Source organism: Gadus macrocephalus, chromosome 4 (assembly GCF_031168955.1).
Source record: "Gadus macrocephalus chromosome 4, ASM3116895v1".
NCBI classification, from domain to species: domain Eukaryota; kingdom Metazoa; phylum Chordata; class Actinopteri; order Gadiformes; family Gadidae; genus Gadus; species Gadus macrocephalus.
In genome coordinates, this window is record NC_082385.1 from 16,588,148 (window position 1) to 16,600,647 (window position 12,500).

Below are 12,500 nucleotides of genomic sequence, written 5' to 3' on the forward strand. Positions count from 1 at the left end.
ACCAGTTCCTCAAGTTACTCATGTGCCGAAAACATTAACAAACAAATCATGGCAACACAGAGGTACAAACCAAGTGGGTCAGATAGTGATGGATGGTTATATGGTACCCTTTAATGTCTTAAAGACACAATATGATCCTGCAGCTCGAACACACTGACAGCACGCGCAAACGCATACATACACCGCAAACACCCGCATACACACCGCATACACACCGCATACACACACCGCACATACGCATACACGGAAAGGCACACACACACGCACGCACGCGCACACACCACACGTCAAGACAAAGGCAGCGACACATACACGGAAGCGCACACACACACCGCACGTCAAGACAACGGCAGCGACACAATCACCGAGATAAGGCGTTATGTTTTTAAACATAACGGCTCCATCATTTACACACGCACAAGTAAGAACACATGCGCACGCGCAGACACCACAGCGACACTCGCCTAGGTAAGACGTTATGTTTTAAACATAACGGCTCCGCCATCGACACATGCGCAGCTAGGAATACACATGCACGTGCACGCACCCAAGCGACAAACTCGCCCAGGTAAGACGTTATGTTTTTAAACATAACGGCTCTGCCGTCAACATACTCTCCCAGGTAAGACGTTCTGTCTATTTTGTAGAAATTGCGATAAAAGAAGGGAAGAGATATTTTCTCACCTCAACGAGCAACGGAAGGTCGTTCTTTTTGTCATTTAAAAAACGTTAAATTCTAACATCGCGCCGACCGGCATATCAACACACAAGTCACGTTGATCTTAAAGATACAGTGTCCCTATAACACAACGAAAACACGTCAATAACACAGTATGGTGAATTATGTCTATAGAGTCCACCACAAGATTACACTTTATTCCTCAAATGTAATATTACCCTCATCCTTGGCCTCCCGAAGTGTCTTTACTCTTTGTTGCTCAAACTTAATATTACTCTTAATAAAGTCTTGCGATATTTATATCCGCCTTCCCCCCTGCGGACTGTTTTAGTTGTTTTATTTTTCTTATGTTTTGCGTGTAGGCTAGGTGTGACTGTAGGCGACTGCTGCCTGTCTTGACCAGGACACTTGAAGAGATGTTTAACCTCAATGATGATTATTATTTTCAACTAACCAATAGTAGTTGCCTTGCATTTTAAAATGTCAATGCACTTTTCAGCCCTGAATAACAGTAAAAGCTATTTAATAATTGATTTGCATGCATAGTATGCTACACTTTCCATTGAACAATTACCACTGTTACCATCAATTGACTAATTTTATTATGTGATTAAATGCTCACACACTAGCTGCTTTCAGACACATGTGTAAGTCCTGATATTCTCCTGATGGGCCGTATTTGTGAACAACATATTCTGACATTTGTACCCTGAAAATCTCCAGAATAATATTTACTCCTGAGGTAATATTTTCTACGTAGAAAATGTAAATAACCTTATATGTGAATGAGGAATAGACAGTCGGTATTTCTCACACAACTTCAGTTGGCGCGTTGATGACGCTTCTGCATGTCATTGAGTGGCCCCCTCAATGATAATCAGCCTGTTGCCTTTTGTTCGCTGAATGGTTAAAAAATAATTAAATGTTGGCACTGCTTTTAAGAGTCATTTGTGGTGTACGAATGTTATACGTAGTAACAGAAAATGTGCAGAAATTTGTTACATAATCTGGGGTTTCCACATTATTGCTATGGGTTTAATTACAACGAGAGGTTGAGCGTGCGCAAAGCGCGCGCGAAAACTCTAGTTATTATGGAACAGCCATGGCATCTTTAAGATCTTAGATTCAGGGATAGTTTTCAGGAGTGTTGTTGGTATGTTTTATAGGGGTGAGAGAGTGGAACTCTCCCATGTTTCACTTTTGGAAAACCATAATGATACGTTCTGTGTTCCTCATTGTCTGCTGGTTGTAGAATGTCCATGTTCTAAGGACAACCAGTGATGATGCTTTCTGTGTTCCCCAGTGTCTGCTGGTTCTAGAATATCTGTGTTCTAAGGGGAACCAGTGATGATACGTTTTGTGTTCTTCAGTGTTTGTCTCTGTGTTCTAAGTAGAACTACGGTAGTGATGATACGTTCTGTGTTCCTCAGTGTCTGCTGGTGCTAGAACGTCTGTCCGTGTGGCTCTCTGGGGGAGCAGAGCTGTGTGTTTGGAACATCGATTTCCAGCTGCAGTGCCAACAACAGAACCACAGCGACACTGGTGAGAAATAGTAACCAGTAGATCTCTGAAAAAAAGCAGTTTGAAATCAGGACACTTGGTGCTGGATGTTTGATCATGTTTGTGGTTTTAGGGATCACAGCACTGGTAGAGTTGCCCAAGAACTGCATAGCAGCAGCCATGGATAAAGATATCGGTAAGAGAACACTGCTGTGCTATTTAGATAGAATCAGAGAGGTTCCTGTCAGCCTTTACCCCCTGACCCCATGAAGGCTGAGTCTTAAACTCGAGGTTCCCCAGATTTGGGAAGACCATGATCACTCTTGCAGCAAAAGGCATACAACACTGCCCTTACTATGTAGGAATAGTCGTATCAAAATAAACATGAGAAACTCCGCTCCAAGCACATATAATTCATTTTTACACACACCAAACACAACTCAAACACCAAGCATATTAATTAGACAAATTAGACAATTCAAAATAAGCTGGAGCTTAAGACGTTAAAGGGGGGATGTCATGCATATTCGACTTTTCCCTTTGCTTTGGACTGTTATATGATGTGTACATGTTTTATGTCTGCTAAACTAGAAAAATCTAAGTCCGAGCCAGGGGGATTATCGGCGCCCATCGAGAACGCCCCTGAATGAGTGCGTGAAACAGCCTGTACTTTCGCTAAAACCTTACTTCCATACAGTGGATCAAGACTGTGCAGTGGGCGGTGCTGAAGTGCAGAAGTCCCGCCTCCCGGCTACCCGCAATGTGTACAACTTCTCGGGGTGTGAATTTGCAGACGCACGCGCAAAGTGTTCGACCAATCACAACAGAGTGGGCGTGCTGACCAATCACAGCAGACTGGGCTACTCGGGAGGGGGGCCTTTTAGCGACATGATACAGAACATCGATTTGGAAAGACGTGGAAATTGTTTTTGCGGAAATGAACAGTGTGAGAATGATGGGGGGTATTTTTAACATACAGACATGAAACCCTTTTCTAGTAGTACCCCCAAATGCAATTATTGACCCTAAAAAAAGCCTGATATAGGATCTTTAAGCATTTGCCAAAAACCACCATGTTGTTTTATCTCTTTCAGTCATCTACAGGCTGACGGCTGAACTGCCGCTGACCCTGGCCAAGGTCCGCTGCCTCTCGGACCACCAGGACAACATCCGTACCCTCATCCCCGTCAATGGTCAGACATCTGCTTTGTTAAGTTGTGGTTGTTTGTCAGGGCCAATGTTCCTTCAATGAGAAGAGATGTATTGTAGCGGATACCGGAAACACATGAGCATACACAGACACGCACACACACGCACACTGTGTTTGTGTAAGCAGACTCCATAACCCTGACGCTGAATTCAGAGTTGTGCACGTTTGAGAAAGGCCCATGGTGGGACTAAGATACACAACGTGGATTTTATAGAGCTGCCTGCATATCAACTTCCACCTCTTCTTGAACTGAACACAAGGGGGCAGTAGAGCAATTCCTACCCCAGATCTACATCAACTCTAGGGCAAATCCGGACACAGCTCTAATCAAAGGAAATCTTTATGAAAGATATGTTGTGTTCTCTCAAACCCCTTGGTGTCTGAAAACCAACTCAATGCAGTGTTTTGATTAGGTAAGGTGAATGAGGGGCGTGTCTCTGAGCAGCGACCTGGATCTTGGTGGTTCTCGATGCAGGACTGGGTTTCCACAAGGAACCTCAATGTGCGGCCTTCCTTTTCCAGACGAGCTGTTTGCCAGCGGCTCCCATGTGGGCGAGCTCATCCTATGGGACGCAAGCGACTGGAACATCCTGGCCTATGAGCACATCCTGTGGGAGGAGTCACAGGCCGACAGCCAGAGTGAAATCCGACTGGGCTCTCCGAAGCCCTGCGAGATGTCCATTCAGCATTTGACCACCAATGGCACGGTAAGAAGGAGTGAGGTGAATGTGTGGCTGCTGAATTGGACTGGTAGCGTAGCTAATTATTTGATACAAAAATTAAATGACTTTGAATGCTGGCGGGGCCATGAGCCACCTAAAGGCCACTAGAGGAACTACATGCTAATCCCTTCAGATGAGCCTCTAACTGTGTGTGTGTGTGTGTGTGTGTGTGTGTGTGTGTGTGTGTGTGTGTGTGTGTGTGTGTGTGTGTGTGTTCGTTCCAGCTAATCCTGGCAGCAGTGGGCAGCGGTCTGTACGTATACAGTGTCCTCACCAAGACGGTGGTGGCCTACAGGAGGGCCGCCCACGACTCCAACATCCTGCACACCATGCTGCTGTCAGACAGGTGACCAGCCAACCCGCTCTACCTCCTAAGCCATATGCATCTCCCTTGGCAAAAGTGACTAATGCAGTGAAATCAGAGAGATGTCACCCAGATGTCCAACAAATCTGACTTTGGGTTCATACCTCTCATCTGGGTACTTTAACTTTATTTCGCTGCATATATGTTTCAATCAATGGCATTGCTGAAAGGAGGATCTATGAGAGCCAGGCTTCACCCTGCGATGATTCACAGAACCGTCGGTTGGTCGGGAACAGTACTTTAGAACCCACCCCCCTGTAGTGAAATATAAGGGATTTGAAATTGGAAGAGGGAGTAGGACGTAGTGAGTGTGGCAGGAAATACATTATATGAAATACAATACAATAGGGAAGATGACTCTTCTGACTGGTCATGCATGTTGTGTTTCTGGTGTGTACGGTGTGTGTGCCTGTGTTTGTGTGTTGCTAGTGAGTTGATGTCGTGCTCTGAAGACGGCAGTGTGAGGATGTGGGAGATCCAGGACCTGCCCTTACCTGCGGAGGCAGCCTCTCCAGGTACGCCCACACAGAATAACACATGCACCCCCTGCTCCCTTAAGTAAGGTCAATACAGCAGGTAAAACCCTGGGGTTGGTCTCACTCCTGAGTGGTCCTACTCCTGAGGGGTCCTACTCCTGGGTGGTCCTACTCCTGAGTGGTCTCACTCCTGAGTGGTCTCACTCCTGAGGAGTCCTACTCCTGAGGGGTCCTACTCCTGGGTGGTCCTACTCCTGGGTGGTCCTTCTCCTGAGTGGTCTCGCTCCTGAGGGCTCCTACTCCTGAGGGGCCTTACTCTGAGTCTTCCTCCTGACCTCTGACCCTGCTCCTCTCTCCAGGGTTCTTTGGACTGTGGTCATTCGGGCGATCCAGTAAACAGGCGGAGCTTCCCTCGAGGAAGATAACGGAGGTCCCGAACATCAGAACCCTGGAGCTGACAGGAGATCTGATCGGCCACTCGGGGGCGGTCCAGGTAGGAGGTCACGACCATTGACAACGTCTCCTAAAACTGTAGCAAGACAGAACAAAGACGTTAAGGATCAGCTAGGGGTTAGACAGCACTGAAGCATTAAGGAGCAGGTAGGGGCTAGACAGTACCGAGACATTAAGGAGCAGATAGGGGTTAGAGTAGACAGTACTGAGACATTAAGGAGCAGGTAGGGGCTAGACAGTACCGAGACATTAAGGAGCAGGTAGGGGTTAGAGTAGACAGTACCGAGACATTAAGGGGCAGGTAGGGGCTAGACAGTACCGAGACATTAAGGAGCAGGTAGGGGTTAGAGTAGACAGTACCGAGACATTAAGGGGCAGGTAGGGGCTAGACAGTACCGAGACATTAAGGAGCAGGTAGGGGCTAGACAGTACCGAGACATTAAGGAGCAGGTAGGGGACAGTACATCAAGGATCAGTTAGACAGTACAGAGACATTTAGGAGCAGGTAGGGGTTAGAATGTACAGAGACATTAAGGATCAGGTAGGGGTTAGACAGTACAGAGACAGCTCATTAAGGAGCAGGCTTTATCTTTGTTTCTGCCTCAACTCAAAAACCTATCATCCTTGACTAGTATAGGTTGTGTCCTTGCTGTGTTTGTGTGTGTTTGATGTTCTCCGTGGTATAAGTTGTGTCCTTGGTGTGTGTTTGATGTTCTCCGTGGTATAGCTTGTGTCCTCGCTGTGTGTGTGTGTGTGTTTGTTGGATGTTCTCTGTGGTATAGGTTGTGTCCTCATGTGTGTTTGATGTTCTCCGTGCTCCTCAGATGTTCCTGAGCTTCGTCGGGCACGGTGTGGTGACCTGCTCCACCGACCACCTGATGATCCTGTGGAAGAACGCCGAGCGGCAGTCTCACCTGCGCAGCCTGGAGCTCTTCAGGAGGCTGGAGGCTGGGCCCCCTGCCGGCGACTGGTAGGGTGCCCGGAGACGTTGCCCATCATGCTTTGCAGTATTATTTTATTTAGTGGTTGCCGTAGGAGCTGCACAGTGCATGTCCTTCTGATGATAGACGAATGTCCCTCCGCATGCACCTTTTCTGTAGTGTTGTGGTCGATGGATTTTGGAAAACTGCATTCCGGATATGATGAGTATTATTTAGCGATTGCAACTTTGACCTGCGAGAAATGTCTGTTTCCTTTTGCCTCAATGGATGATAAAAACGACTGTGTTTTGTAACAGTTTAATATTTAATGTCTGTGTGCCTATTTTGTGGCACAACATTTATTTTTAGTTTATTTTTCACATCTGCTTGTATACAATTTGTTCCACTGAAGATCGCTGTGTATCACTGGCTTTACGTTCAAGTGTTTAATGTATGAATTATTGGTTGTGCCAAAATAGAAGTCCTGGTTATATTAAATTTCACTTTATATTTTAATAATCTTAATTGTTTATTTATCTCTTATTTGTCAAATTTTATATGGAATTAAAGAACATTGTATCTTACTTGGGATTGATCAAGTATATTTTGGTATTACCATTATGAATAATATTATTATATAAGATATGGATGTCTGTTATTTGACACTGTGTGGTTTATTTTGTGTCAGCGTGTTGCTTTAATTGAAAAACAGATGTCAATTACAGGGAACAGGAAGTAGATTACCTAGAAATAGGAGATAATTGCGTTGGCCTTCCCTCATGACCGCAGGAGAGGGTGGAGGTCTGAGGGAGGTCAAATGGTGTTCTCCATCATTCGGTTAGGCCTCAGAAGGAATGACTCCACTTTACTTTTGTTATTGTTTTCTATTGATTACGATTGTTTATCAAGAAGTATTTCTTAGTTTGTATTTGCACTTTTTTTTTATTTTTTTTTTTATATTTAATATTTTTGATCTTCGTTTTTTCGACATATAAGGCTGGGATATGTCAGGGTTTATGAGGGGACCCCTGTGGCTTAAGGGAGAACACTGTAGACGTCATGTGTTCTGGTTCAGGAGGTGTCCCCAAGTACGGTCTGGTGGCCCAGCAAGATACTGAAGGGAGAGGCCAGCAACCTGTTGAACTTAAATCATCACTTTGCTTGGAAATCAATCTTTTTCTTTTTATTATTACAAAATGGTTCCATACAGTTGGTGTGTGAGTCGCTGGAGGGGGTAAAAAAAAGAAAAAAGAAAGCATATTGTGTCCACAACAAAACATCCTTTGACATGATCAGACTGATGTGGACGGTTGATCCGTTTCCCGTCGGGTTGAACCAAAATGTACATGGGACACATTTTGACATTATATATACACATCCTGAAAGAAAACACTGACATTGAATGAGTATCGGAGCCCTCTCCATAACTAAAGTAACACTAGTATTCAGGAGTACTGCGACAATAAGGAAATCTGCACAGAGAAACACTTAAGGCCATTCCACATTATAAATATATACATATACAGGCCTAAAACACGCTAACACAATGTATGCTGAGATGGCTGTGGTGAAGCCATCTATCAAGGGTCAAAACATTAATAATGATGAGAACAAGCAGACAACAAGTCTTCCTTTGCTTCTAATATCCCCAGAAAGAGAAAAAAATAGAGTTAGAGATATTTAAACCATCTGTAGTATTTTAAAACATTTGAAAAAAAAAAGATTTGGGAGGTTGGGGTTAGTTTCCACTGTTTTGCTATCACACAGCTGTGTCCCTGCAGTTGTCCTCTATATCCACCAGAGGGCGCACATAATAACTTGTGTGTATAAATACTACTGTAACATTTTGATTGCAATATGGTTGGACCTTAGTGTGGCTGCTAAATTAAGGAGAGAATAAATTACACCTGAAAGTAGTGTTTGGTTGGTCAGGATTAAACAGCCTGCCACTGCCATTGAGTTACTGTAACACTGTATAACAGAAAGGATCTCACCGCTTTGTTCACTTAACACAGCACCCATGAAACACAACAGATTTTGGCAGTGCACAAGAGTTAAAAATAACTCAAAGCTGCACTGTCACTTTTCTATTGCAGCCATCTACGCTGAACTAGGATGTTTCTCAAGAATTAAATGCAACCATCTACCAGTCGATCCATCCAGGGATTATTATCTGCTCTTAATTGTTTTATTCTAGCCGTACTAACTCAAAAAATGACGGCAAGCAAAAACCGATTTTGCTTTAACTGCAGCTGCAGCTGCAACGCAAACCACTATAGGCAGTCAATCTGAAAACGTACAGTGTAGGTTTAACAGTGCTCTTGTTAGCGTTACAGTAAAATAATACAAAATGAAACAAGAAATGGTACAGACTGGATCAAGATGCTGTAAAGTACCTAGTCGTCCCACAACAACATATACAGACTAAGACTTTTTTTCAAAACACTTGAAATAATGATTATAATTATATTAATAAATTAAACCAAAACCAGGAAAGCTCAACAGCATTCATCTAAAGTGCAGTTGTTTGTTCTAGCGTGGTCCATTGGCTCTGGCCTGGTGAAGATTGTCAGGTGGGCCCTGCGGTCCAAAACAAGTCCTATGTTCTACCAACACAGAGACAGTTCGGAAAGGGGGGCGGAGCGGGAAATGCCAGTCAAGAGCTAAAATTGGTATTATCTTCTGTTGTTCAGATGCTCAATCAGACCATAAAAACTGGATAAGGAAGAGGAGTCTTAAATCCCGTCATGTTCCCCAGAGGTGCAGGCCCCTAGTCCTCTATATTGTCCCCCAGAGCTTCAGTCCATCACTAGAATAGGGTTCAAGAACCAGTTTGTTTTGGACTAGGGCCTTTGCTGTCGCTGCGTGGCAGTGTTGGTCGGTATAGACATAGATACATGTCCCATGGTGACGTAGGAGGAGGGAGGAGAGGAGCTGGTGGTGGTGGCGGTGGTGATGGTGGGCGTCAGGGAGACGGTGGAGGCCGTAGACTCTTACACTTCATCTCATCCAGGCCTTTCCAGTATTTGTAGTTTTCAGATAGGTTCTCCATCAGTCCGGGGAGGCTGGCAAAGGCTGACACACACACACACACACACACACACACACACACACACACACACACACACACACACACACACACACACACACACACACACACACACACACACACACACAGACACACACACACACACACAGACACCCACACCCACACACACACAAATATAACCACATCTATCTTTCTAGATATACATGCACGCACTCCCAGGGTTAGGGGTTTGATTCCCAGTGGGGAATGTTAAGAGTGGTATTCACTCTGTTGAAAATGCTTTCTAACCACCAAATGGCACGTAAGAGACCACGACCCGGCCCCCTGAGCCCAGACCCTCTCCCCGTGGAACGGAGAGGACAGGAAATGCGAGATCTGACCAGGATTCTGCTGAATTTCCCTTCCTTAATCCCACAGGGGCCCCGGGGCCTCCATTAGGCCCGGGGTCAGCAGTAAACAAGGGTCCTCATGGGGAGGAGAAAGCAGTGGGAATGGTAGCGGGGTGGGTGGGGGTTAGGCCTACATGACCCCACTCAGCCCTCAACCTCTCTGCTCCCTTTATAATAAAGTATGCTGCAAAGCAACATGCACGCTGTATCATGTAAGACATAAGGGGATTGAATGGGAGGAATGAGGGAACAGTATGATGTGGAACACTGCAGACTCCTGTGGGTGCACTGGTCCCGTCATGCTATGATCCACCTCCGTAAGGGACCCCCCCTTGCCACTGAGATTCAAGTGAACGATGACACACTGACCTCAGACTTCAGTACACACTAAACACAGTACTCAAGAAGCTCAGCATGCAGTGAACAATATACTCCATGAAGCCCACATTGAACAGCGCCCCGGCGGTGAGCCCCTACCGTCCCAGGCGTCAAACATGTCGGTGATGAAGTAGTCGATGAAGGAGATCTGGGACTTGGGCACGCTGCAGGTGTTCCTGTCGAACACGGGCATTACCACGGGCAGACCCTGCAGCTTCTCCTCGTCCGTCTGGGGGTGGGGGGGGGGGGGGGGGTCGCACAGGGACCACTGTGGTTAAGAACTCTAGTGTTAGAATAACCAGGGAAGGCCCCGTCCTACTGATATCTACACAATCCCTCCATCTTCATAGATTCAATTTGTTGACTGTGTGCAAACATTGGTCTGCACAAAACACCTTTTCATTCTGTAAAATCATACCGATGATGACTAAACAAAGGTGATGCAATTTTTTTACGTCATTGTGGAAAGCTTTATATTCTTAAAATAAATCGAGTAAATAAAAGTGTTCTGAATGTCAGGAGATTGCATTTGTACAAACGCCTTGCATAAGATGGGGACGATTAGACATGAGTCATTTCGGATTGCTATTCCTGCGCTGTCAATCAAGCTTGTTGACACCGACCTGAGCGAAGTACTCCTCTGAGATGCGTCCCGCCCACTCGATGCAGAGCTCCAGCGGCCTGCAGGGATTGGCCACGTCGGCACACTTGATCATCATCCTCTTGATCAGCAGACGGTTCTCAGGAGAACTCCTGATGTTCTCCTGGCCCTCGCCGTCACTGTTCTCGCTCTGAGGAGGGCAGCAGCTCATGGCTCTCATTCGGCTCATCGCTCATTAAACCATAAAGATCAATTAATCAAGCATTCAATCAATTACATACAGAATTCATTTAAATAAATATTGATTTTTTCATTGAAATGTACGGGTACGGTGCTCACATTTGAGTTGGACTCCTCGATGGCAGCCATGGGCTTGTTGATGCTGTTGACAAACTTGTTGACGTGCTCAAAGTGTCGAGTCATCTCGGTGGCCAGGACCATGTCTATGATGGCCTGCCGCAGTGTCCGGAACTGGGTCCTGCACACGGCGGGGGAACGCACTTCATCAGGAACAACATAACGTACAGACGAGTGGGAGAGGCCTTCTACAGTTCACTACTGCTGGCCGAGGTTCTGTTCGCCAGTGTATTGCGTACTGATCCCCGCCTCCAGGGACAGGATCAGCCCAGCAAATAGGAAGGGATACAGAAAGTGAAACGCTGTTCGCCCAGATCTGAGCTCGCCTGCAACAGCATGGAGCTCTGAATCAGCTCTGAAATGAAGTCTTGTTTGTGAGAGCACATTGGAAGCTAAGCGGCCAAGTCTCTGAAACATCTCAGAAGCTTCAGACTGAATGATGAAGACGGCAGCAAGAAGGGGGGTGGCAGTAGTTCAGGAGGTAGAGCGGGTTGGCTTGCAACTGGAAAGTTGCTAGTTCGATCCCCGGCTCCTCCTAGATGCTGAGTGTCGAGGTGTCCATGAGCAAGACGCCTCACCCTGACTGCTCCTGACGAGCTGGCTGTCTCCCTGTGTGGTGGACTCCACCGTCGGTGTGTGAATGTGTGAATGAATGGTTGTAAGTCACTTTGGATAAAAGCAAAATCCCCTGAGTGTAAATGTAAATGAAGAGGCCGACCTGTCGATGTTCTGGAAGATGTTGCTCTTGCTGTCCCTGACGGTGAGCTGGAAGGCCAGCGCGGCGTGGTGGCTCTCCAGCACCGCCGTGTCGTTGTACAGGATGGCCAGCTCACTGCCCGCGTTGCACAGGAAGGAGTTGGTCCGGCCCGGGTGGTCCACATCGTGCACCGTGGCCGCGACCAGCGCCGCCACCACGTCCAGCTGGTCCAGAATGCCCTGAGGAACGTCCACAGGATCCAGAACATCAGGAACCACTGGGAGGACCTAAGGACCTGCCACTGAGGCTGCGTTCCAACACTGGATCCTATTCCTCCTCCACTGTTGGTTGGATGTGGTAGTAAATCATATTGATTATTTGTTTAACTTTCTATTATCTGTAGGCCTGCACCACAGTCTGTGTGTTTGTGTTCATGTGGCCTGTACACAGGGCCTCAGTGGGTCCTGAGACTCATGGAGGGTCACTGTTTCGATAAAGGTTGCTGATGAGCAGTAGCTAGTGGTCGGGCAGGAGGACAGGACCAGTTTAGGGGATACTTTCCCTGAACTGGTAAAAGTATTAATAATGTAAAGCAGGCGTGTTGTTAATGGAACTTCCACTGGCCCGCTGTTGGAGCCTTCCTAGCTCAGTACATATTGAAACAGTGGGTGCAATAGAGGTTTAGGAGGCAAGGTGGAGCAACAA

General features: G+C 46.3%; 2 protein-coding genes across 2 annotated transcripts in view; one reads left to right on the top strand and one right to left on the bottom strand.

Moving 5' to 3' along the window:
* Window positions 1–6,908, top strand: part of wdr41 (WD repeat domain 41) — an 11,651-nt gene extending 4,743 nt beyond the window's left edge. Inside the window, exons 7-14 of the mRNA XM_060050584.1 lie at window positions 2,110–2,221; window positions 2,313–2,375; window positions 3,274–3,372; window positions 3,912–4,096; window positions 4,336–4,457; window positions 4,905–4,990; window positions 5,311–5,444; window positions 6,229–6,908. Of these exons, the coding sequence (XP_059906567.1) occupies window positions 2,110–2,221; window positions 2,313–2,375; window positions 3,274–3,372; window positions 3,912–4,096; window positions 4,336–4,457; window positions 4,905–4,990; window positions 5,311–5,444; window positions 6,229–6,378 (951 nt within the window). The 3' untranslated portion in view covers window positions 6,379–6,908. The remainder of the gene's footprint in view (window positions 1–2,109; window positions 2,222–2,312; window positions 2,376–3,273; window positions 3,373–3,911; window positions 4,097–4,335; window positions 4,458–4,904; window positions 4,991–5,310; window positions 5,445–6,228) is intronic.
* Window positions 6,909–7,492: 584 nt separating this feature from the next.
* Window positions 7,493–12,500, bottom strand: part of pde8b (phosphodiesterase 8B) — a 32,784-nt gene continuing 27,776 nt past the window's right edge. Inside the window, exons 18-22 of the mRNA XM_060050583.1 lie at window positions 11,817–12,034; window positions 11,081–11,219; window positions 10,764–10,931; window positions 10,240–10,369; window positions 7,493–9,399 (exon numbers count right to left, since the gene is read on the bottom strand). Coding sequence (XP_059906566.1) covers window positions 9,290–9,399; window positions 10,240–10,369; window positions 10,764–10,931; window positions 11,081–11,219; window positions 11,817–12,034 — 765 coding nt within the window. The 3' untranslated portion in view covers window positions 7,493–9,289. The remainder of the gene's footprint in view (window positions 9,400–10,239; window positions 10,370–10,763; window positions 10,932–11,080; window positions 11,220–11,816; window positions 12,035–12,500) is intronic.